This window comes from Laetiporus sulphureus (genome assembly GCF_001632365.1).
Source record: "Laetiporus sulphureus 93-53 unplaced genomic scaffold LAESUscaffold_4, whole genome shotgun sequence".
Taxonomy (NCBI): Eukaryota; Fungi; Basidiomycota; class Agaricomycetes; order Polyporales; family Laetiporaceae; genus Laetiporus; species Laetiporus sulphureus.
Genome location: NW_024468513.1, coordinates 854,044 through 876,993, shown reverse-complemented (window position 1 = coordinate 876,993; position 22,950 = coordinate 854,044). Strand labels below are relative to the sequence as shown.

Sequence of the window (22,950 nt, the reverse complement as noted above, 5' to 3'; positions counted from 1 at the left end):
CTTGTTGAGGACTTCGTTATAAACACAATAACGGCAACTGATAACCGCGTCCGTCAAATTGCGACGCCTGCGCCTGAAACGCGAACAGATCCGTGCCTCTTTCCAATCAAGGCTACTGAGTGAATTCCTACGACAGGAATTGAACTACCATGGAAGCATCATAAAAATCGTACCATTGGTCATCGGGGTTCACTAGCTCGACTGTTCCTTGACGCGAATCAACTGCCGGAAGGCGGTCTGCGTTTCGGCTCGAAGCGAATACGGTGAATTGTTGCATACCTTGCCTTCCCTGCACGAAGAGCGTCCCACCCAGTATGGAGCGCAAGAGTACGTTCAGCTGTCCAAATTTTCGCCATGGGACTGAAATGGCCAAGTTGATCCTGACTGCCGGTCACGACGATCTATATAATGCTTTGCCAGAGCGTGCGTCAGTCCAAAGATCCGCCAGCCCCTCACATCACCCTCCCCATCAGAATGAACCCATACTACACCTCTGGACGCGCTGTTGATGGCCACGACGGCCAGAACATCACACCGAACATTGACCCCCGGTATGCGTACCAAGATCCCTCTCTTCACTATTCCACGCAACCTTCGCACACCGGACAAGTCTATCAGGCTCAGACGCTGGCTTACAATCAGCACCCTCAGTCTGCGCAGAGCGGAGCGTATCATACTATGCATAGATCTCAGGGCATCGGGGGAGATGTTGTTGCACAGCAAGTCGCTCATGGTACCACTTATGGAGGTATGGCTTGAGTCTACTCGTCATTCTCCTTACCTTACGAGTTGCGCCCTTGTAGCTTCGGGGCAGACACTACGCGGAATCCCGTTCTCCAGTGCTTACCCCGCATCTCAGGGAAACTATGGAAGCAACCCTCCACCATCTCACTCATTCGCCGGGCAGGCATACTCGCAGGTAACACCTGCTCAGTCATACTCCCCACCTCAGCCGTCATCATCTCAAGGAGCTCGCTACATTCCGACTCCTGCGCAGACTATGCAGTCATATCAGAGCCTCCCGCGTGGCTCTGCCAACAACAGCATCGTCATCCCGCCTCCGTCTTCACCGTCACCTGGCGTGGAACGGTACCCTTGCGACATGTGTGACAGAACGTTCTCTCGGCCTCATGACCGCAAGCGTCACTTCGAGTCGCAGCACATGCAGACGTCCCATGCGTGCAAGTACTGCAGAAAGGAATTCAGCCGCGCGGACTCCCTAAAGCGGCACCTCGATAACGGCTGCGATAAAATGCCGTCCCTGTAGGCGCTGAAATGGGAGGGGAATGGGTCTTGTGAGGTGCCATCTACCTTAGCTGGGTACTTTACGTTGCTCGTTGCGTATTATAATGTATTCAAAGCGGCTGTCCACCGTCTGTAATCTACATCTTGCCTGATACAGAGCAATCGTGACTCGTCTACTCTACAGTTGAGGCGTTCCAGCGCCTTTGTGACGACTCTCTCGTCTGCCCGTGTGTCTGAAGTCCGTCGATGCTCGAGCTAGTCTTCGCGAATTCCACTGAGGGACAGTCACCACCTTTGCGTATTCGCTTCGGCAGAGAGCTGTGCGGTGGGAGCGAACGCCATGGGCATTGATGCGGCTGTGTGCAGAAGGCTGATGCAGCCGAAGGAAATAAGAGCACCAGAAGCATGTAGTACACGGCAGCATCTTGTTTGACAAGTATCAGCTAGATTGGAGCATCGCAAGTTCTGAATGTCGATGCGGAGACTAGTCACTATGATAGCCAAAGTCAAAATGCCCGATAATCACCGATTTGGCAGATGAGACGATCGACAGGCATCCGGCTGCGCGTTGACAACCGTCTTTCCTGCGCCTCAATCGCAGAATGTACATCTGCTTCTAACAGAGAAACACGCTTCATGAATGCCGGTGCCACGATGGACATCTCCATAGCCGGTCGTTCCTTGTTCCGAGTAGCATGCACAGACAATGCTGTGATGCCCTCCTTGCTGAGTTCGGTGAGCTGCTCATACTACAATGCACTCTGTAATGCAGCAATTAACGAGATAAATTATCTCCGAAATTCATTGATCTTCAGATGGACTGCCTCGGCCCAATTTCACTGCCAACCGCGATCAATTGCGTAAATTACTGCGGTCGAATGATGGATGATCTCGAGCCGGATAGAGAGGAACGAGCTCTAGGCCTCGATATCTAAGCATGTCATTCCTCCCAAACGAAGCTCAGATGACAGGGAATTTGTCCGAGAAAATCGCAATATATACCCATTCCCGGACTCAACACCTTGAAGCTGTGACCCCTTCCAGACAAGAGAGGTAGTCTGCCTGATGAAGGGGGCCCTCGGAACAAACGCTTCATGGAACCACTTTCGGATAAGCACAAGGGCTGACGACGGACCTCGTACTAGAACGATCTCTCCGCTGTGGGGCCTGGCTCGTAGCGATTTGACGGAACTTGATGCAGCCGCAGATAGAAGCGGACGCAAGCGTTGTTTAGGTAAAAGTGGCCGACAGGCCTGATGCAACGTTCAATGAGGACTCACCAGGACCGAGCAGGCACTGTGTGTCAGGAATGCCAACTTTGAGGGCCGATTGCAGCGGCTAGGTGCACCGCTAGGCTGGTGTGCCAGTACTACGATCGGACATTGCTTGGAAGTCGTGTCTCTGCGGACGCGGGGTACGGCCTTACTACAATAACAAAATGGACTCGCACGATTGTCACCCGCAACTAGCGCATTGTAATCACAAGACCAGAAGTCACTAACATAGCGAACACAACACCGACTCCCTCTGTTTGGGACCATATTCACTACGTCCGAAGCCTGACAGTTCCTCGCTCTTAGCAGTCGTCCTCGGGTCCCCGCGGGCTTCGGCAGCCAGACGTTTTCTAGTAGGGATCCAGAGCCGTCATAGTTGGTGCCTGTGCAGGACAAGTCGGCTGTACAAAGAATGACGTCGGGCGGGCATGTGCGCTCAATTGCTCTTCCGAATAGCAGCTCAAAAGCGCAGAAATGACCTGCTGGCTCGAACTTTCCTAGAAGTTCGATGATCTGGAAGACGGAACAGCTTCGCGGTGCGTCCGGACAGCTAGACGTCCGCTCCCCTCGGGCATACTGGGAAGGAGCAATGGCAACAATCTACGAAACAGCACGATGGTCAACCGATGAACTCTGCGTCCCGATCTACATGGTCCAGACGTACGCATCACGCTGCCAACATGATGGACAGGCATGCATATTCCCCTGCGAAGTCCTCTCAATCATCTTCGTCGTCGTCGTCGTCTTCCCCGCTCTCGCTGTCACCATCCTGTTGGAGACCCTCAATTTCAACGACCTTGCTGTCATTCCCGCCATCTGCCTCGTCGGCGACAGCCTGCTCCCGGGTCTTGTTTATCTTGTCGATGACTTTGTCAGCACGATTGAAGATGCCGGCAGTTGGGGCCCCACAGGCGGCGCATTTCGGAGTCTTGGAGAAGCGCTTGATCGCGCATGCGGAACAGAAATAGTGCCCGCACCGAGTGACGACGGGATCGGTATATGGTTTTCGGCAAATTAGGCATGCAAATGGAATGTCTTCATCCGAATCCGAATCTGAAACGTCTTCCACCTGCTTCTGAGGATTGGCTGCCAATTTATCGAGCTGCCATCCGGCAAGGTCTGTCGCGCCCCGTCATCAGTAACGTCACCCAAAACAACCGATGTGTATACTCACAGGTCCCCCGGTCATGCAAGAATTTACACGTATCGCCATAACCGCAATATCCGGTCTCTGTCAAAATGCCAATGTGGTCAGAATTCGCCGGTGAAACGAATGGAATGCCGTGACTCACCTTTGTAGTCTTTGCACACGTCAGGTTGGTAGTCCACGATCGTAACGGTACGGATGGTGCTGTTCGAAGCCCGCTGTGGGCCTACTCGCATCGCCTTCGGCACCTCCTTGTTCTTCTTGATGTGACTCGCATAAGCCTTCTGACCGCGGTACAGCCCGTCGTCGGGCACGTCCTCCTCATCCTCATCGCCCTTCTCCCTGCGTTGCCGCTTAGCGAGTAACTCCTGTGCCTCGTCACCCTGCAAAATCTCCAGAGCCGCGTTCATATGCGAGTCGGCTGCTGTCCACTTGACATCGGGGCCCTCCTTCTCAGGCTCGTCCTCGCCAAACTCGTCATCCTGCCTTTGTGAGACAGTACGCTTGGTGCCTGCACTCAGGAGATTCGCTGCTTGTTTCTTTGAAGGTAGGACAACCTCAGATTTAGATGACGAAGGCACAGAAACTGTCGTCGCGCTCGGCGGTGGTGACGGGGACCGCTTTCGCGCTGTTGTCGGACGGCCCCTACCCTTCTTCTTGAAGAACGGCACGGTAATCTCTTTCGTTGAAGCCATTGTGTTCAGCAGGTTGAAGACGGAGTTGTGGTTGACGGCAGAGCAAGGTCTGGTCAGCGCTCGGGCATGGCCACCACTAAATTAGGCAGGTTAGTCAGCACCGGCGCTTCATGTGGGCGCCTACTCTGTTTTCTCACGAGTCCTTCGACAACAGCAGCCAACCACCGCGACGATTCACTGGCCATGTCTCCATAACCATATGCTACGCTCGGCGACACCTGCAGGCTAGCATCATGCCTTAGGCATTACTTCATTGTCGTATCATCGCAAGCTGCGCTATCCATTGTTCACCGTCATTCTCTGATGCAACACATGCCGAAGCATTCCGAAATGCGGTAGATCAAAGTGGCTGCCGTTGGCTTCCAGAACGTTGTCTGTTGTGCTAGCTGCGCTGTCGTCGGTGAGTGTATCTCGCTTGTGTCGCGGTGAAACGCGTGCCTTGACGGCAGCTACAGATAGTGCCTGCCTGCACAATTCGGAATGTGGCCTCAATTCCGAATTGTCGAATTGCGTACGCTGTATCACTGCATTGAATATCTTGTCAGCGCTCTCCATCGGCGGTGACGTTGTACACGAATGTCAAGGATGATACTCGTATATTTGTTGACATGTGTTCAAATGCCCACTCGTTCCTGACGCGCTAATGCGCAGGTTCCAAAGCGATGCTCATCAAGCTTTAGGAAAATGACGACAAGCATGCCAGGTTGAGCGATCGAGCATTAAGCGCACAAAGCCTCCGTGCAGTGCTTGGCGGCGGCCTAGTTACACGTATGTGCACTTGTTGAACGAAAGCAGGAGATCATGTCTACCCCGCATTTACGCTATTTGATTATCAGATCAGTCCGTACAGTACGGGCATCCCCACATCCGGGGTGACGACACGGCAATTTCCTGCTTGCATGGCAATCTAGACTGCACCTCGCTGGTGTGTTCGACACTTGATGCGCCCTCTGTGTCGGTCGCTGTGGTTATCTGACGGGTGGTTATCGTAAATCATTTTTGAGCTTGACATCCGCGGTGATGGTCCATCGGCGAACGCGACAATATCAGAGATGGACCTGTCTCAAATATACGACCGTGGCATACGGTGAGCACGGACCTTATTCTCGACCCCGATTTCATGTTTATGGTGGCGAGTAGAACACTCTCGACCCGCAACACAGTACGGAAGCCGCTCGAATAGCTGAACTTAGCCTCTCTGCAAGCAGTTTAGACACTACGTCAGTGGGTACGTCGCATCTATAAAACAGGACGCATTACGAATTCCTAAGGTCCTAGTATGCACCAACAGAGCTCTAGAGCTCGCACTCGCTCCTCCGTCCTGATATCGGATATCATAGCTGCTGGTGTGGGCAAGAAGAATGTCGACTGTCGTCAAGCTCCACCACTACGCCGAACAATACCGCTGTACCTGAACAGTCCCACAATAGCCAAGGGCGACGCCCTGCTATCCTCGTGGATGCTGCTTGGGAATATCATTGACGTCAGCGTCGTCGTCCCCGATGTCGCCCGCGGCGTGCAAGGTACTCTACCTGAGAGTCGCTTATGATACAGGTCACGTCTATTGTCATCCTCGCGATTCGCTTCCCGCCATTCCGAACAGCAAGACTCTCCCGAACACTTCGACTCCGGAGCGCTCCCGTGTATCTTTGAGAACGTTGATGTCTATCCGCAGGGGCTTCTGGAACTCGAGCGTCTTTGACTGGGGAGCGCGCGTCGGCCCAACGTGAAGACGAATGCTACCTCTACTGCATGGTATTTGTGCGTTCACCACTATTGGCTCTGATATTACAAGCTGAAGATCTTCTCGGACGGATGAACATGCTGTGCGCACGTCCGGATGACTCCTTAGAATGCTCATGTGGCTGACCTATTCATTTATGGGCCTAATTGCCAGTCTGCTAGAGGCTTGAGAACCCGCCTTGGGACAGGTCGGGAAGGCATGCCGCTATTATAACGTTCACGTGCCAGAAGCGGGCGACCATGAGGTTCCGTCGTCCAATTGACACCTCGCGATTGCCGCTCCCGCTATCCCTCTGAAGGAGGTGCCGATAGAGCGTATGTATGCGAGTGCGCTGGCAGTCAGAGCATACACCATGTCGTTTCGAGGTTGGTGAATATGGAATTCTTGGTCGCTGGTGAACGCATTCGTTTATCAGTTGGAGGTGGGAAGCCGGCTTAAGCGGGATCATAAGGAACCGACTTCCGCTCTTGGCAGGTCCAGCGGGAAGTGGGAGCTCTAGATAACTAATCGATTTGCCCAATCCGAGCACGTCGCTTGGTGTTTCACGACGCTTACATATAAAGTCGGGCGCATTGACTCCAGGCCGAACAGCCGCCCGACGAAAATTTCAACGCCTGGAGGCCACAACGGTCTGGAGACGCAGAGCAAGATGGTTGGGAGCATCCGTGATGCAGCAGTGCGGGGGATGATGGGCGCAGGATGCATTGCGCAATTGATGTCCAAAGCTTCAAGCGAGGGAGTGAGAGAAAGAAACGAGTATTCCGAATTGAGCCCACAGTGCCGGACCGACGCAAGATTAGTCACGCGGAAATCCATCAAACTTCTCCTTTTGGCCCCACCTGGCCGCTTGCGAACGGCGCTCCCAACCCAGGCAGCTTTCCTCAAATCCCATCACTCGCCCCTTGCATGTCTCCCCGCTTTGCATAACTACTCCTGCCCGGCGACACCAGACAATCCCCATCTGTGCAGTCAACATATCCAAGGTGGACCGCGCTGCCACCCCCCGCGAACTAGCACACCATCTGACGCACTGAGCACGACACCACCATGGCCCCATCTCACCTCCAGGGTCTCAATATTGTCCAACCCTCACCCCCGGCCACGCCATCATTCCTCTCTGACGCTGATCTCCTCTCCTTGCCAGCCTTTCCCGAACTTAGCGCACAGCTCGACCTCTGGACGAACCTCCACTTCCAGTCCGACGAGCCGCTCGGCCTGCCGCTCGATAACAGCGCGCAAAAGTCTTCCGGCTTGGATGGCAAGGGTCGTTACTCTGCAGACGCAAGCGAGGATGACCTGGAGCGCTACAACGACCAGGAGGGTGCGATCGCAGAGACGAGTGCGCACGAGAATGTTGTGACAGGAACCGTCCTTCCTCCCACCGGCGTCGCGCACAGCGCTCCATCCAATCCCGCTCAGGGCATTCCCAATGCAGGAATGCAGCTGCCCCTGGATATCAGCAGTCTTCTTGCGGGTATCGGGATGGATCCGTTCCTCGTCCCTCCTGCGCAGCACGCCGCTCAGCAAACTGCCAATGCCAACTCGATCGCGCAGCTTTTGTCACTGCATGCCGCGTCATTCCTCCCTCCTCATCTGCAACCTCCATCGTCGACCCCCCCAGCACAATCGCAGCAGGTCCAGGAGCAAGCACCATCTCCATCTGCTCTCAAGCGTGTGCGCACAGCTCGCTCATCTTTCTCTGAAGATGTATCTTTGCCAGGCAGCCCGATCGATGACAGGGATCCTGGGACGCCGCTGGCCGCTGCCGAGGACAAGCGCCGGCGGAACACCGCTGCGTCCGCACGCTTCCGGCTGAAGAAGAAGGAGCGCGAGGCAGCGCTGGAGCGTAAGGCGAAAGAGCTCGAAGTGCGCGTGAGCGAGCTGGAAAAAGAGTGCGAGGCACTAAGGAGAGAGAACGGCTGGCTGAAAGGATTGGTCGTCGGCGTCACAGGTGTGAGTGCAGTCCAGCAGCAGGTCGGCTCGGGCACGAATGCACCACTCGTGGCGGGAACGAAGAGGAGTAGAGAGGACGGAGAGGGGGGGAAGAAGGAGCAGTGAAAAGAAGTACTCGTGCCAGGACCCAGCGTCGCAGATCCTCTCACTGTTCATCCCGCGTAATTAATTGCGCGTTTTTATTCACTTCTTCTTGCCGTTATGGTAGCAGTGTCTACTTTGCGCCTGTCTTTTCACCCCGTCTTACAGGTCCCGCTGACACCCCGAAGAAACAACTGTATCCCACATAAAATGGTTCGGTCGAAGCTCTTTACGATACTAGCGTCACCTTATGCACAGATGCTTCCTATGTGTCCTTCTTCACTTACGACGCCGCATTACTGTCGTGCCGGCGAACGAGGAGGCGATCTGCGAAACATGCGTACGTGCTCAGGCTGAAGCTTGGGCTTCGAGCTTCAGCACTGATGCCAGGCACATTATGGGCGGCTTCGCGAGGATCATGAGTGCGATTGTCAGGGAATCTGTCAAGGAGATCAGAACATTACACAGTCAAATTATGCCGTGTACATGTCCCACTGCGGGCGGCCCATACATACAGTCCCCATGCAAATGCGGCGATGTAGATCACTGCTCCGGAATGAGGGTTCTTTGACGAAATAGTACGTACTCACCCTTTTAGAAGGTGGCTTATCACAGCGTTCTCGGAAAGTAATATGTTTCAAACCGTATCGGAAATCCAATAGTGACCCTGTGGGGAGAGGGAGAAGTCAGATTCTGGTGAAACATAGACATGTGTGAGGCCCTGGGCGTCCCAATGTGTGAATGGGTCCGGTTCTCACCTTGTCCGAGATCCGTAGAAAAGTATAATTAGGACGTCGCAAGCTCTAGTGCGTCGAGATGTTGTTCTAGCCGGTCCTGAACGCACAATGCTAAGGCCGTGCCTGACAGTGAATGGCAAGGTTCGACATGTCAATAGAGGAAGACCGGCATCCATTAGAAGACATTATCGTTGGCGCGTTTCCCCACTGATTTACTCTGTTTAATATCCAGAATTCGGGGGAATAGAATTGTTTGCAGGATTGTGGCCGAATCTGTGGAAGGCCACAAATTACAAGAGCTGCCTATATTGACTTCCTTATATGGAAGGGAGACAATAAGCGCGCATGGAGAACCACCAAGCGCTCGCGTCAGGCCTCCGAGTCGTTGCCGCGCATCGTCGTCGCCGCTGTGCGGCGGTTGTTCGCTCTTGAATATACTGTGGAATAGATTTATATATCTGTACCCACAGTTCAGATACTAGTGCTCTCTGTGATATCCATACGGTAAAGCAGTATGTGAGGGAAACAAATTTGAAGTTTGCCTGACGCAGCCGTATTGCACAGCTACCCACACGAGTGACTGTTAAGCATGATCAGCAGAAATCTCAACGTTTACAAGGGGTGACCCAGCTGCCAAATCTGACTACACACCCTATTTATCAGTCTACAGCAAAATGAGTTCACATACTGCTGCTTATCTGATTCTACTCGAGTGAATATTGTGGAGAATGACCTTGATTCCTCTATCTACACTTCATAGCTGCTGTATGCACTTAGAATAAGTACTATGGAAATGCTCCAAATTCTGGGCGACAGAGACGAAGAACTTAGCGAAAGATGAAGTCCTTTGAGGTGGGCATTCTATGTAGGAGTTATCCTGCCATGCGAGCCTTTCGGAGTTTAGAGCGGGGGTTCGATTGAATCCAGCCACGGTGCCACCATTGGGTTTTGTTTCCAGAGTAAATGCTTCTTGAGAATATTGTCTTGGAAAGGCTATTCAAGAAGATTTTGATCGCTAAATTACTACACATGGGTATATACAGTACCGTCTGATTCTGACCAAATCTGGCGTGCTGTATTTCCGATTATCTTGTTACAGCGCGAAAAATCGAACCGAAGCGGAGAGTGCCGAGCCGACGCGCTGAGTTCTCGGTGCTAAAGCGGAGCCGGCGGAGTTCTAACTGAAGTAGCTCATCAGCGAGCCTACGTATCCAACCTCTAAAGCTGGTCGTCTCGCGGATTCATCGAGCTTGGAAGTAATTCATCTTATTATTGGTCCTGCTATTCACATCCGAAATCAACACATAGTCGTGTTGAGGATCCTGTACGTGCGCAAACGCGTCTTTCACGAATGTGCTACAAGCTGACTGAACTGCCGACACTAGCACCGTATATATGAGCTGAGGCGGTGACCTTCTCGTCGGAATCGCAACGAGTAATTACTTCAAGTCCTCTTGAACATATGATACTAGAAGATGATTTCACAAGTAACTCTACATCGGTCATGTCCAACCCATGGGCTGTGCACTCAGAGACGTCATTCACATCCGCAATTAAGCAGAAGGAGACGCGTCCGGAGATGAGACGGCGAGGCTCGGATGCTCCTACACGGAGGACAAGGGGTGACTACGACCCACAGTCCGGCATGCATATAAGGTCGCGAACAACAGACGATGGTACCTATGGTCATGCTAGCGTTCACCCGTTATCACCGGCGACCGGGAGCATGCTCGGTCTGAAGCGCAATAGCAATTCGTTCTCACCTCATGATACGCGTCCGCACCTGAAGAAGTTGCTGGATGACGAAGAGAATACGTCGGCCACATCTGAATGGCGGGACGATTGTACGGCTGGTGAAGAGACGAGAAGTAGCGCGAGGAGGGAGGAGAAGGTGGTACTTATCCACGAGGTATTCACGATGTTATCGTTTCTAGAAAAGTACTCATTGAATATCATTCGATGTCATTGTTGCTCGAATTATCCGGACACAGGTCATGCCGAACGACTCCTTGGCCGGTGTAGCCCTCAACTACGGTATCTCTTTGCCAGATCTCCGCCGTGCCAATCAGCTGTGGCCATCCGATACCATTCACCTCCGCAAGGTGCTCTATATACCTTTAGAGAAAGCACGTCGCTCAAGTCGTTTTCGTGTCGCGACCCTAGACATAGATGCTCAGTCATCAGTTATAGACAATGACGGGGAATCCGCCGAGCCCAGAGACTCTTCAACATCAAATGCTCGCAGCAAGGTCACTATCCTTCGCGTACCCGCATCTCAGCTCTCATTCTTTCCACCACCGTCGAGTATACAAAATGATTCACACATCGTATCGAAGTCACAAACTCTCCCTCGTCTCTCGCACGGCGCAACTTCTCATCAGCCTTTTCCCGGTCTATTTACGGAGGACGGATCTTCATCCCGGCCTTCTCCCCTATCACCGTCCTCGTCTGTATCACTTCACACATCTACACCTTCCTCTCGTTACATCCACATGCGAGATGGCTATCTCGCTTCCTTCTTCACTTCCACGCCCATACGCGCGAGTATTTCGGTTCGGAACACCATTTTTGGACGGCCTTCTACCGATTCGACAAGCGCGACTGCATCCACACAGAGCGACGACTTAGAATGGAGCCATGAAATGGAGGATGTCGGCATCCCGTCGTCTGCAGGCAAGATCTCTCAGGGCGACGATCCACAGAGTCGTCGTAGTGCGTTCCTGCCTAGGCCCAGCTCTCCTGCCGTCATCCGTACACGCGGCGCTGACATTATCGAGGGTGCCGTGGAAATGGCGGCCGTACCATCTTTACCTCTTGGATCACGTACCCTGCGGCAGCGCGAAGGTCGTACCTCTAACCGCACGCTCGATGCTTCTGCGAGCACGACAACGCATGTGCGGAACACGACGTATGCAGCTGATGAGCGCGTACATCCGGCCCCCGTTCCGTTGCGGACCGCGCAACTAGAACCGTCACCTATGATGCAGCTGCCGTTACCTGCGAGGAAATCCAAACCGCAAGCATCGTAGCGCATGCTGCGGCAAGCCTGGGCCATGTTGCCTGTTTTCCGATTTGTATCGGAACCAGCCGAAGATCCGTCGAGCGCCCAGGATGTGCGAAGGGCGGAAAGCAGCCATCCAGCTCATGCCATGCTAGTCATAGCACATCATTGCGAGCTTGTGCGAGATCATCAACGGGGCCCAGGCCCCAGGAATATGTGCCAGGGCAGGGCATACTGCCACGGGGCCATAGCTCATAGGCGTCGACAAACAATATCATATCTTGCTTACCAATGGAAGAACAAGGGGACTGGGTAGGGGAACAAGGTTCCGAATGACGGTTCTCGCGCGATCTGCGAGAAAATCTGACGTTCAAAGTGCTTCCGGGCCTAGGGCCTCTGCGGCACGTTCTTCCTGGGAAGCAGAAGTCCTCCTTTATACTCTGTTGGATGCTTTATTTCTGCAGTGTTTCTACTGGTGCTCGAACATAAACGAACACAGTCGACTGGAGCATGATGCTGCATGGAGGCGGAGATATTCGCCGAGCAGGATGTTCTAAGAATCAAAGCATATGCTTGTGGAGGTATGTTTCTGACCGAAGGTTCCTGAACCTTGTCACAGGAATACGTTCTCGTGCTCAGCACCAGACCCACATCGCAGAGCCCACGATGCCGCACGCAGTAGGCTGAGTTCAGTGTCACGCACTGGTGGATCAACGGACATTCAAAGTTGGAACCGAGCCGATGACCTCGGTCCCAGTGTGGTGAATTGTAGGGAAGACTGGCCATCGACAGGTTTATGCCCAGAACGGAATCATTCGGAGATGTATTGAGGCTCAACATCGCTGGGACAGGTCGTGGATGTTTCTGCAAGACAATACGGCGGTTTCATCTCCTTGATTCCGCATTTGATATCTGTTCAGTTGCACTGACTTCGATGACATAATTGTGCCGACAGCAAGCCAATTTCCTGGATTAAGTTCAGACATATGCGAATTGCCGCGTGCCAAAACCGCTTTTGCGTGGCAATGTTCTGCGGATAGTTCCATTCGTAAGCCGGCTCGCAAGAGCATACAGGCTGACAATCGTGGCAGTTCGATCTACACCCGCCGTCAACAGCATCTACCGAGAGGTGAAATATATGACAGTCGTCTATGCAGACCCGCGCACACCGAGCTTCAATCTGCGGCAATCCAGTCGCCGTATGTTTCATCCCACTGATTTTGACTCGACAGCGCTGGAGTCACCATGTCGCCGAGGGCTCGCTGCGGCGAAAATTGTCCTAGTGAGTCATTCATTATATCGTTATACGTTTATCTCAGAGCCTAGCAGCGAAAGGGATTATAGAGTCGTCGAGGGGCAAGCTGTGGGCCGGTCGCTTTCCATAGCAATCGGCGGGTATCTATCAATCGCTATCAGGAATGACTCTGCCTGTCGTCAAGGCGAATCTATCATCTTACCGTTATCAAGGTCAACTACGAGGGACGTGGCTTTCTGCTGGCACTTGCTTTGTACTGGATTTCCTCCTGAAGACATCGGCCAAAGAGTCTATCAACAGTCCTCCGCAAATATCTTGATATCATCTCGAGGTTTCACTTGGGCTCGAAAACTTAGCGCAGGATGGTTTTCAGGCAACAAGGCTCACCAAGTGCATAAATTCTTTTGGTTCAGCAAATTTTGCTGCATACCTGGCCCATTGTCCCCGAGTGCGAGTTTCGCCCACCTTCTACACCAATCCTCCGTTGATGTGTACGCTCCGAGGACAAGATGCGAACTGACCGGTGAGTAATGAAAACTCATTCAGGTGCATGCCTTGCCATTCATGACGTCTTTTGTTCACGTTGTACTCGATCGGAAACTGCAGGCAACTCCTATGTTTACCCCTCATAACCTCTGCGGAAGCTCAAACTCACTGTCGCCGTCACCGAACCATTGCCGAAGGTAGCCGTTTCACGAGGCGAACGGCTGGACATAGTACGTGAATTATCAGTTCATGATTCGTTATTATTGGTCTGATTTCCGCGGCGTACACAAATCCTTTCTCTTGATCTCCCGACGTGCATTGCATGCCGTTCGAACTTACAGTAATCTGATATCAGAACAATGGACGTTTTCTCATATTCTCAAGGTGTCACTCACGACATCAATGATCCTGCAGTCGGCAATTCTGGGATTTGTGGAGGATCTCCGACTGAACTTTAACTTTCTTGGAATCAAGCAAACCCCCCACTGTACTTTTATCCTTTCCATCCTCGGGAATCGGATATCGGCGGTTTGCTTCAAAGATACTACGAGCGAGATGGGCAAGTCTCGATCTTATGCATGACCGTATAAAGGCGTAGACTTGCGTTTCGAGAGATAATGTTCAATGTCTTGTCATGGCAACCTTTAGCGCTTCCATCAACGATGTAAATCTCCCCAGTGCTCTCCTGATCTTCTCTTGCCTCACCAAACTTAACATTCAGCCCACAGTTTCTCCTACTGGGCTCCAAGCCGACGGTCCGGCATCTCAACGTGCCTCATGTTTGTCAGGTCCAGTCTATGTGCTCCGGGAGCGCGCAGGTCGACGATTGATTCCGATATCTACAGACTGCACTGGACCCCATCACCGTGAGGAAAAATTGGTAATTCAGAGAAACACGTTGTTTCAAGATGATTTGCAGACGCTTTGTTATTTGCAAATGTGTCCAGTGACTTGGTGTGCGCCACATTTTTAGTATTCTCAATAATCATCCCCTTTCGCAAAACCAGTTCAAGATGACCCAGCGGCACTGCCCCGGCGCCTACAATCCGTGTTGTCTTCCTCTGTTGCATTCCTCTGTTGCATACCTCTGCCATTCTCAATGAGCCGGGATTGTGACGCCGAATATAAGTGAGCATCTTCCCAGGCTAATCATGAAAGTGACATCTGAGCGATTTTCCTCCTTTGACTCATACATGTATTAGGACGCCATGCACATAAGCAGCGGCGGCGTAAGACATACGCAGTAGCAGCATTCCTGGGCTCACAATTGGAACACGCTCTAGGAGAGCATTGACAGAAGGCGATCTGAATGCAATACGATGTGATTCAGCTGTGTCCCTTTCACGTGGATTAAGTCATTGCGCCACCTCTATCGTGACGCGTATAAATTTCACCGCTACCGGGTCAAGGTCATTTGCACTCTTACGGCCATGGTTTGCCGTGTAATCCCGAGCTATGCTGGGCTCAACGGGCTTATTTTCACCCAATACGTGCCTGCACGAATCGCACAAATGAAGTGCTAACATTCCGGCGCTTGCGACAGTTTCTCCAAAGTGGGAGCTTGAACGTCCCCAAAGGGCACCTGACTTGTCATGAGGTCCTGAGGTCTGCTATCTGCTTTATCGGTCATATGCTGTGGTGGGACCCTCGAATAACATTGCACGTAGATTCGCTCCAAATTAATTTCACTGTTTTGACCGACGTCGTTCTGGCGCTGGATCATTTATATATGCGGTATGTATTTTTGCGATCATTAATTGCATGCGCACCCTTTTTATTGTACATTGGACTGTTAACACATCAGTGTATGGCCAGCTCTCGAAATTGGGCGCTCTAGGACGCGTGTTTGATAAGGATTTCATCCGTTTCGAGGCCAGAAGCACTTCTCGGGCGCCGTCACTCGCATTCGCCCAGAAAACCCTTGTTAGATGGACGATGCGCTGCCTAACTGCCTGAGTTAACACGATAGACAAGCGTTGGCGGCATCATTGTGAAGGTATGTCAGCGCCGCCGCTTGCAATAGCTAGTGCAATCGATGGCACTCCCGTTGGCATCGTGAGAACGAACCTGTGCTAAGGCGCAGCGCCGCGTTGTTTGCAGGACTTCTGCGGGGCGGAGCAGGCTGCTAGGGGATCTTTTCTCTCATGGCTCGAGCCGGTCACTCGGATCTGGTCCTCTCACATTCCCGTTTGTCTTCAGCAAATCACACCCTCGCCGCGGCACGGGTGCTGTCCTTGTAATCTTGAAAGACCACTTTGATTCCTATTGGAAGTCGAAGATTGCCTGCTTATCTTCACTGTTGCTAATCGGCGATTTACGATCCTCTTGACACTCATCGAGTCGCCGCGTCCACATGGCTAAACCATGAGACCAGTTCAGCAGCCGCATACTTGACCGGCATCGGGAACACTTCATTAGCACGACTGTCGCTATAGAAGTTGTCAAAGTAATGACTTAGCTTGAGGTATCCCCTAAGTCTGTTGTATTACTTCGAGGCCAGATTTTCGTCTCAGGTGATGTGTGGTTGTCGGATCTAAAAGATAGTTCCGATTCCATTCGTATTCAATTTGAGCACGAATAATATAACGAACGCTCTAATTCCACAGACTGCAAAGGGGGATGCGTAAGCCGAGGAAGAGTCGAGAACATTGACACGGACGCACATCGGGGAATCGGTGGTGATGCGGTTGGCTTTCGCCAGAAATTCAGTTACTACTTCATTTACAGAATGACCCGGTCTCCGGTAATGTCCCCGTTTGAAGCGAATAAATGGCGTATGTATCCTTAGAGTCCATATGTATGCTACAAACTTTAAGTAAGTGTTTTGTCCATTAGCTCCAAGCTGGCCTTGTGCTGAGTCCATCGCATCACATCCTCCCGCTGAAAGACTTGAGTGCCTGATCGTCGACCGGATCACGAGCTTTGGGGGAGATGTTCTCTAGAAACTCTAATGGGGCAAGACGGCGACCCTCAAAATGCACTATGTCGCCCGTTCTTCCGACATATTGTACGGGATAACGAATGCGAGGTGACGGAACTGTGAATGAAGGACTGTCTGGGCTAGGAGTTTGAGAAGAAGATCTCTCTGAATCTGGTGAACAGTTGGCCGCTCGAGAAGAAGCTATGCGCGAATGATCTTTCGCAGTCGTCAGTTGTGTCTGCGTGAGCCCTCGATTTGCTCTACGTGCACCGCCCATGCGGGCACAGATATAGCGATTCGGTGGGACCTCAATGGTGCTTAACTGAGGGATATCGTCGATGGTGCGCAGCTGTTCGAGCGTATCCTGCGTGTAGTATGCGTCTGAGATGTGGTAAGAAGAATGTTCCGCTCTCGTAAAACTTAAAAAACCCACTTAGATGCCATTTACGAGGATTTTGCCCGGGAATATGGACAAAAACAGAATATGTTTGTTTTACCAATGGGGAGCATCTGTATGACGTGAAATAAAGTGAACAATTTGAGCGCCGCGACTAGAAGCCGAGCGACAGATAATTCCGTAAGCGTCATAGATTACCCACCCTATCAGATTGTTCCTTAGCAAAAGGGACGGTCTACCCTGACTCTCCTTCTCGTAGTATATCAGAAAGTCCTATTCCATTTCAAGAAGGATGTCAGCAAATAAGCATCCGGACGCTATGTCATCAGGCGCGGGCAGGGGCAGCGACAAATGGAGGAGCGTACGCACGTCACGGGCACGGGAGGGACCCCAGCTGCGCCCTTCTGTGAACCGCTGTATTTCTTGACCGGTCGCTTCCAGTGGGTTGCTACTTCGTTCCTCCCACACGTAGATGCACCCGGACGTCAACGCCATTCGGTCCTCGTCGTCGAGCCGGCGAACGATCATAGGCAAGCGACCGAGGAAAACCGCGTGGAGGACCACCTCCGCGTCGTGCACTGAACGGATGCGAAGACGGGTGCAAGTTGGCGATTGCATGGCTGGGCTGCGACAGCTCTGGGAGGCAGTTGAGGAGACACCACAGGGAGCCGACCGGACGGCGGTTGCAACTATATAGTGCGGCCATGTTTGACGCGCCTTGGCCCCCTCTAACCACCCAGGAACGTATTCTGATCGAGTTCTCAGCTATCAATGAGGCTTGTCAGACTAACCATGGTGGAGCGGAGTCCTGCGACGTAAGAATGGATGAGAACTTCGTATGAATTCAGTCAGATCTTAGACGTAATTATTTTGCATCATTAATACAGAGCTTGTTGTTCAAATTGCAATCTGCAAACCCAATCTTCCCCGACGAATGCACTTTTTCCTTAGACAGTTCTTACACTCCGTGGCGCTCCGCGCCAACTCGTCCCGGTACTCTCAGCGAAGATGACGAATATGTGAACCACGCACCGTGTGAGTTTGCGCTCTCAATTAAGCGGGCTGTCGACTGAGTTGAATTTTGAGAAAGACCTGAACCCGGCAACAAGTGTCGGCTACGTACACGGAGCACGGTGTTCGAGTCAAAGTTAAATCGCGGATTTGAAATCTGCTTCTCTTCGTTGGAACGGCCGAGGTGTCACATTGCCTTCGAGCATCCTGAGCAAAACTTCCTTGCTGCATGAATGACTCGTCTCTGAGCAGGAAGGCCGAATTCTCCCGCCGGCGCGAACCATCGTCAGATTCAATTCAACTCGGCCTTTTGCGACGCTGGGCAAATCCTTCACGATTGGAGAGATGATTGTGAAATTCCTCGAAAACGTTCACGAGCTATACCTCGTGAGAAAGATGGTCATTGTGGTTGTCTAAGTCGCGCGGTTGATCAAAGGTGAGTTTTCAACATCGTCGAGAGGGGGCCAGAGCTGTGTCTGGCAGTACCTAGTTTGATGCCGAGAACAAGGGACGTCTCTAGTACACCGAGGACGCCGGCCATGATACGTCACGGACACTCTAACAACCTTCACAGAGATGCTCATTCGAGTAATCTTAAAGCATCTTCTGTTACATTCCACCACGGTCCAACATCTTCGGACTTTTATACTCAATGCGTCCATTCGAGCTTGGGAGTGTTGCCAAGGTCAATTCAGACTGAACTTCTCGCAGACTATATTAGAACCTTTCGGGACTGACGGGTCCAGGTAGTCATAAAGCTAAATGAGGAGCCTGCCGATCGATTCTACCAATCGCCTCCTTTAATAATGCTTTCATGGCCGTATATCCGGTTGACAGCTCCGAAATGTCTCAGGATATCCTTAGTTACGTCACGATTCAAGCATGATGCTCGTGGCCTTGAGCACACCATGCGTATACCCCAGTTGATGATGCTGGGGGAAGTCTTGCAACGCAGTTATAGGTACGCAAAGCTTATCTCGGGGTCAGGATACTGCGTGTATCACTATTCCCGGCGCTTTCAGTACTTCAGCTTGGTTATGTAACTATTGCGTCTTCAATGACCCGCTCTTTGAAGTCGTTCGGACCATTCCAGGCAAACCATATCGTTGTCTTATTTCATCCAGGTGGACAGAATGTCTCCGACCGTGAAGCGAGGTCATCGTGCAACGTAGCTAAAATATCGTTCGGCGAGATTGGTCTTCACCGAGACGGATGACTGAATGGAGAAAGAGGCGAGTCATCCATTTATGTACATTGGATCGATTCGTCGGCCAACATACCGACTGTATCGTGGGCAATGAATGGTCCCTTGCTTGGCGGTGGACGAGGGAATTTCGTTGCGAACGTGTCCCTCAAGAGTCGAGATTGCGTGCCATGGTCTCCTATCCCATTGAAAATTAGCTATGCGAAGAGCTAGATTTCCGCCACACAAACCTTCCAAATCTAGGACAATCGCACACATGGTGCGCCACCGTCTTCCGGCGGAAATCCCGCTGCAATTCAGAAATGGTCGCTTCGGGCTTGGTATTGCTGCGCAATAGACCTTTATATGTCTCGTTTCTGAATTCATGCTCCGGTTGCGCTCTCGCATCTCGCGATCGCCAGAGCACACGTTTTCGGGAAGTACCGAACCTTCTTACGGTTGTATTCTCGATATCAGGGTGGCACGACACTTTATGAGTGAGGATCATAGCCATGGCCCAGTTTTGCATTTTCTCGGTAGCGTCCAGAAGTCTTCACGGCGCGCCATCTTGTGCTTCGAGGTCTATCAAAGGTGTGTATCGGTAGCGATCCGGCGGCCACTGCGTTCCACTTACTATTTACCACCGCCACGGCCTGAGGAGGGCTGTCAGTTAAGGTTCGCCGTAGGGCGAGCTCTCCTCTCTCAAACCCTGTGTCGTCACTTCGAACCCAACGACCTAAGCAACGACTTCCATTCTCACGACATGCGCGACATAGTCGTATGGGGAACGAAAATAATTCATATTGTTCGGCTCCCCATCTAGCCAGTCTTCCGTATCCAATGCTATCGCACTTTGCGCGGGGTACGAGCCACCAGCACGGTTCCTTGGAAGCTGCGATGCGGACATCTCATTGAAGATCTCCACACCTTCCGACCTAGTCCTGCATGGCATGCTGTTCGCCGGCCAAGAACTAGAATGCCATCCATATGGTCATCAGGTCCCCTGCGCTAGCGTTACCACATCTCTTGAGTTCGTAGTTACGGCAAGCGTCAGATTGGATTTGGATACCGTTCGTTTATTTCATATCCTGCGCCATCCGCCGTACGTGCGGTCTTCCATCAGATACTTGTTCCTATAGGCTAGAACGGGCTACACTAAATCCAACGGTGGAGCGCAGGAGGGATAACACGGTGGGTTCGCAATAGTTTCCGCTTTGAGACTTGTGCGGCGGTGATTTGTTCCGTCTACGCAGTGAATTGGGAGGAGGTTCTGGAAAAATAAATGAATAATTTATGAACATGGTCATATATGAGCATAGCCAGACCGCATTTTGATGATTTGTGCTCACGGCTGATTCCAACTTTAGTAGAGGGGAGTTCGCCGGCTAGTTCTAGACCCCTCACGGAATGCCCCCACCGGTAACCAGCTGCAGATGGTTCGTCACATAGATAAATCGCGGAAGCCTTGGGATCGCCTGCATATCATGGGATCGCAATGGGTCAGCGTGAAGATTTCGTAGATTCCATTTGCTCGTTATTTGCCGTCCAGCCTGTTTTCAACCAGGGAAAACGGATCTCGTGGGGAGTCAACAATTACTTCGGGAAGCCCCAGATTCGTGTGAACAACTTGGATTGCGAACAGCACGGTGTCTCCTCAGTAGATATCGTTTGTGGGCGCCTCTGTGCCAAGTTGTTTGCCATGTACCTCAAATACATGTCAATGTCAATACCTCTGCGTCTGCCGGCCAACCTTGTGGAGAGCACCGTGGATTGGATGCCTCAAGGTAAATCTGGGAAATCGGCTCAGTATCGAGCCGTTATCACGAGCTGGGATTTCTAACTTTGCATGCACGAGCTACCTGTCTCTAGCAACCTATCATCAGGGCACTGAGCGCATTCTAACCATTTAATTGCCGTATCTGGGCTTTTCTTCTGATGTGCACAGTTTCGGGGCCCAATGGTCGCACGGTGGTGCGTCTTTCGCGTGCCCATTGAGTGTCTGGGCAAGAGACGATCTCTTGCCATAGTACGCGTGAAGCGTTAGCGCTTAGCGCTTGAACTTTCATGCATGCCGCGTGCCGGCAACTTCGCTTGTCCAACTGTTATTAGCGAGTGCATGGACCAAGCTCGTACAGCCCTTCAGGCATGGAATATCTCATCACAGACTCCTTTTGAGGATACATCAGGAACTCTCGTCGTCATCCGAGCCGGCCTATACTCTATAGACTCCACCGTTGTGATTGATGTACACGCAAACTATATTGGAATATAAATGACACTTAGTCGGCCAACACTCGGGGTGAAAGCAGACCGCTGGCATATCTGGTGTGTCAATATATCCAAATGCGACTTACTCGCTTAGTAGTCACAGGCCCGAAGTCCAGATAAACATGCTTCACGGAACGCGTGTAAAGTTCGATCAAGAAGGCTATGGGACTTGAAGCTTGAAGCTTGACAGGCCAAGGGCACTTTATATGGGTGACGAAAGAACAATTGATGATGCAGTGCAAATGGGTATAAACTTCCGTCTCTGTGGGCAGTCTCTCAAACTACACGGCTTAGGTTCATGCCGAAGTATCACTATCAGAGGCTCGAATATATTGGTCTCTCCGTTACGGCATGTCGAATGCGCAGATACCAACACGCCCACTGCTGCGCGTTATCGTAGCCGCATTACAATTGACAGACCATCCGTCATGACACGCACTGATATAGACAACTGAATTAAAACCCTTTGTTATGGCCGCCCTTCTCGTAGAATGCTTCCATGCGAGTCACGATGCTCTCAAGTGACTCCAGCCATGTATTGAGTTCTTCGTTGAGCCGGTCTGTGGGAACGGGGGGCCCGCCCGCAGGATCAGATGCCAGCTTGGCATAGAAATCCGCGCGGTAAGGGCAGGCTTTCATGGCAACCTGTGATAAATCATCAGAACGGCAGGAAACTCATGAGAGTCGTGCAACTCAGACACACCGCGAAAATACCCTTCACAACGAAGTTATGATACTTCTTGAGCGTTACGTCATACGCCTTGCTAAAAGCAACAGATAACTCTTCGGACTGGTTTGCCTGAGCATTCTGAATAGCCTTGCAAGTGAAGACAAGACCGCGGAGAAGCCACATGAGTCCTTCAGTAGCGGTCCTCTTCTTCTCGCCCTTCTCATTAACTACAAGCAGCTCAAGAGTCTCAGATTGAGCTGGAGTCGCATCATAGCGAGTGCGGACTTTCTGAGCATTGGATACATCAGGGGGTTGCACCTTATCACAATAACCGAGACAAACCACGATGTTACCCTTGAGGTCGGCTTGGACAGCGGTAAAGGCAGCGGACCCAAGCAGATCTACAGCGCATGCGGGCTAAGCCTTCTGGCGTTCAATGTTACGTGTATGTGTTGAATACATACCAAAGAGACCTACTACACCCTCTGCAGCCTGAAGAAATTCAAGAGTGTCGACGCCAGCGTCGGTAACCTTGACATCCGCGAATGACTGGATTTCCAACTCAATACGAATCAAGGACAACGCAGAGAGCAGGTCAGACCTTGACGGTCTCGAGATAAGGTGCCATCTGGCCCGAGGTATATAGAGGCAAGGATAAGGAATAGATTGAGAATGCGAGAGTAGGTGGAAGACCGCCCACACGACGCGATGGAATCCGCTGGCAGTGGCTACAGCCACCGCTTAATTCGGGAATGCTGATCAGGGATACATCCGTGATCTAATCTGATAGATCTCCTCGGTCAATCTCTACACTGTCGACGGCTCCTGCCCCCTGGTCATCTTGTTTCCCACCTTGTCGGAGTCACGATTGCGAGTCTCGAAG

At 51.8% G+C, this 22,950-nt stretch overlaps 11 protein-coding genes across 11 annotated transcripts; 4 read left to right on the top strand and 7 right to left on the bottom strand.

The window, feature by feature from the left end:
* The first annotated feature begins 331 nt into the window (after positions 1 to 331).
* On the top strand, positions 332 to 1,543 carry LAESUDRAFT_721308 (uncharacterized protein). The gene is made up of 2 exons (XM_040907991.1): positions 332 to 748; positions 804 to 1,543. The coding sequence occupies exons 1-2, from the start codon at positions 409 to 411 to the stop codon at positions 1,265 to 1,267; spliced, it is 804 nt and encodes a 267-aa protein (XP_040768649.1). The 5' UTR covers positions 332 to 408; the 3' UTR covers positions 1,268 to 1,543.
* LAESUDRAFT_354700 (uncharacterized protein) lies at positions 1,346 to 1,738 on the bottom strand. The gene has a single exon (XM_040902145.1). It carries the CDS (start codon positions 1,667 to 1,669, stop codon positions 1,424 to 1,426), a length of 246 nt encoding a protein of 81 aa, XP_040768648.1. The 5' UTR covers positions 1,670 to 1,738; the 3' UTR covers positions 1,346 to 1,423.
* Positions 1,739 to 3,237: 1,499 nt separating this feature from the next.
* Positions 3,238 to 4,361, bottom strand: LAESUDRAFT_711325 (uncharacterized protein; the record flags this gene model as incomplete). The annotated part of the gene is made up of 3 exons (XM_040906825.1): positions 3,238 to 3,638; positions 3,694 to 3,750; positions 3,812 to 4,361. The coding sequence occupies 3 exons, from the start codon at positions 4,359 to 4,361 to the stop codon at positions 3,238 to 3,240; spliced, it is 1,008 nt and encodes a 335-aa protein (XP_040768647.1).
* Positions 4,362 to 7,152: 2,791 nt separating this feature from the next.
* On the top strand, positions 7,153 to 8,163 carry LAESUDRAFT_734628 (uncharacterized protein; the record flags this gene model as incomplete). Its single annotated transcript, XM_040910529.1, has 3 exons — positions 7,153 to 7,444; positions 7,469 to 8,049; positions 8,077 to 8,163. 3 exons carry the CDS (start codon positions 7,153 to 7,155, stop codon positions 8,161 to 8,163), a joined length of 960 nt encoding a protein of 319 aa, XP_040768646.1.
* Positions 8,164 to 8,272: 109 nt separating this feature from the next.
* Positions 8,273 to 9,062, bottom strand: LAESUDRAFT_747498 (uncharacterized protein; the record flags this gene model as incomplete). Its single annotated transcript, XM_040911477.1, has 5 exons — positions 8,273 to 8,333; positions 8,427 to 8,579; positions 8,655 to 8,704; positions 8,730 to 8,806; positions 9,005 to 9,062. 5 exons carry the CDS (start codon positions 9,060 to 9,062, stop codon positions 8,273 to 8,275), a joined length of 399 nt encoding a protein of 132 aa, XP_040768645.1.
* A 1,318-nt stretch (positions 9,063 to 10,380) lies between these two features.
* LAESUDRAFT_711321 (carbohydrate-binding module family 50 protein) lies at positions 10,381 to 11,905 on the top strand (the record flags this gene model as incomplete). The annotated part of the gene is made up of 2 exons (XM_040906824.1): positions 10,381 to 10,785; positions 10,868 to 11,905. 2 exons carry the CDS (start codon positions 10,381 to 10,383, stop codon positions 11,903 to 11,905), a joined length of 1,443 nt encoding a protein of 480 aa, XP_040768644.1.
* Positions 11,906 to 12,085: 180 nt separating this feature from the next.
* On the bottom strand, positions 12,086 to 12,873 carry LAESUDRAFT_354422 (uncharacterized protein). Its single transcript, XM_040902144.1, has one exon. It carries the CDS (start codon positions 12,715 to 12,717, stop codon positions 12,265 to 12,267), a length of 453 nt encoding a protein of 150 aa, XP_040768643.1. The 5' UTR covers positions 12,718 to 12,873; the 3' UTR covers positions 12,086 to 12,264.
* Positions 12,874 to 16,448: 3,575 nt separating this feature from the next.
* On the bottom strand, positions 16,449 to 17,698 carry LAESUDRAFT_693329 (uncharacterized protein). The gene is made up of 4 exons (XM_040906159.1): positions 17,305 to 17,698; positions 17,138 to 17,208; positions 16,972 to 17,048; positions 16,449 to 16,919 (listed from the first exon to the last, which is right to left on the bottom strand). The coding sequence occupies exons 1-4, from the start codon at positions 17,551 to 17,553 to the stop codon at positions 16,486 to 16,488; spliced, it is 831 nt and encodes a 276-aa protein (XP_040768642.1). The 5' UTR covers positions 17,554 to 17,698; the 3' UTR covers positions 16,449 to 16,485.
* Positions 17,699 to 19,067: 1,369 nt separating this feature from the next.
* LAESUDRAFT_354360 (uncharacterized protein) lies at positions 19,068 to 19,894 on the bottom strand. The gene is made up of 4 exons (XM_040902143.1): positions 19,764 to 19,894; positions 19,381 to 19,711; positions 19,227 to 19,328; positions 19,068 to 19,162 (listed from the first exon to the last, which is right to left on the bottom strand). Exons 2-4 carry the CDS (start codon positions 19,656 to 19,658, stop codon positions 19,147 to 19,149), a joined length of 396 nt encoding a protein of 131 aa, XP_040768641.1. The 5' UTR covers positions 19,659 to 19,711; positions 19,764 to 19,894; the 3' UTR covers positions 19,068 to 19,146.
* A 1,564-nt stretch (positions 19,895 to 21,458) lies between these two features.
* LAESUDRAFT_721292 (het-c2 protein) lies at positions 21,459 to 22,797 on the bottom strand. The gene is made up of 5 exons (XM_040907989.1): positions 22,669 to 22,797; positions 22,532 to 22,616; positions 22,410 to 22,468; positions 22,101 to 22,355; positions 21,459 to 22,042 (listed from the first exon to the last, which is right to left on the bottom strand). Exons 1-5 carry the CDS (start codon positions 22,693 to 22,695, stop codon positions 21,854 to 21,856), a joined length of 615 nt encoding a protein of 204 aa, XP_040768639.1. The 5' UTR covers positions 22,696 to 22,797; the 3' UTR covers positions 21,459 to 21,853.
* Positions 21,604 to 21,778, top strand: LAESUDRAFT_721294 (uncharacterized protein; the record flags this gene model as incomplete). The annotated part of the gene is made up of 1 exon (XM_040907990.1): positions 21,604 to 21,778. A coding segment is annotated over one exon (175 nt), but the record flags the coding sequence as incomplete, so codon positions are not given.
* Positions 22,798 to 22,950: the final 153 nt, after the last annotated feature.

Coding starts and splice junctions, on each gene's coding strand:
- LAESUDRAFT_721308 (XM_040907991.1), top strand. CDS start 409: ATGCTTTGCCAGAGCGTGCGTCAGTCCAAAGATCCGCCAGCCCCTCAC. Junction 749..803: donor TCATGGTACCACTTATGGAG/GTATGGCTTGAG, acceptor GCGCCCTTGTAG/CTTCGGGGCAGACACTACGC.
- LAESUDRAFT_354700 (XM_040902145.1), bottom strand. CDS start 1,669: ATGCTGCCGTGTACTACATGCTTCTGGTGCTCTTATTTCCTTCGGCTG.
- LAESUDRAFT_354422 (XM_040902144.1), bottom strand. CDS start 12,717: ATGTTGAGCCTCAATACATCTCCGAATGATTCCGTTCTGGGCATAAAC.
- LAESUDRAFT_693329 (XM_040906159.1), bottom strand. CDS start 17,553: ATGCAATCGCCAACTTGCACCCGTCTTCGCATCCGTTCAGTGCACGAC. Junction 17,049..17,137: donor CTAAGGAACAATCTGATAGG/GTGGGTAATCTA, acceptor CACGTCATACAG/ATGCTCCCCATTGGTAAAAC. Junction 16,920..16,971: donor TCCTCGTAAATGGCATCTAA/GTGGGTTTTTTA, acceptor ACCACATCTCAG/ACGCATACTACACGCAGGAT.
- LAESUDRAFT_354360 (XM_040902143.1), bottom strand. CDS start 19,658: ATGCAAAACTGGGCCATGGCTATGATCCTCACTCATAAAGTGTCGTGC. Junction 19,329..19,380: donor GATTGTCCTAGATTTGGAAG/GTTTGTGTGGCG, acceptor TCAATGGGATAG/GAGACCATGGCACGCAATCT.
- LAESUDRAFT_721292 (XM_040907989.1), bottom strand. CDS start 22,695: ATGGCACCTTATCTCGAGACCGTCAAG. Junction 22,617..22,668: donor CTTATCTCGAGACCGTCAAG/GTCTGACCTGCT, acceptor TTGGAAATCCAG/TCATTCGCGGATGTCAAGGT. Junction 22,469..22,531: donor GGGTGTAGTAGGTCTCTTTG/GTATGTATTCAA, acceptor CATGCGCTGTAG/ATCTGCTTGGGTCCGCTGCC.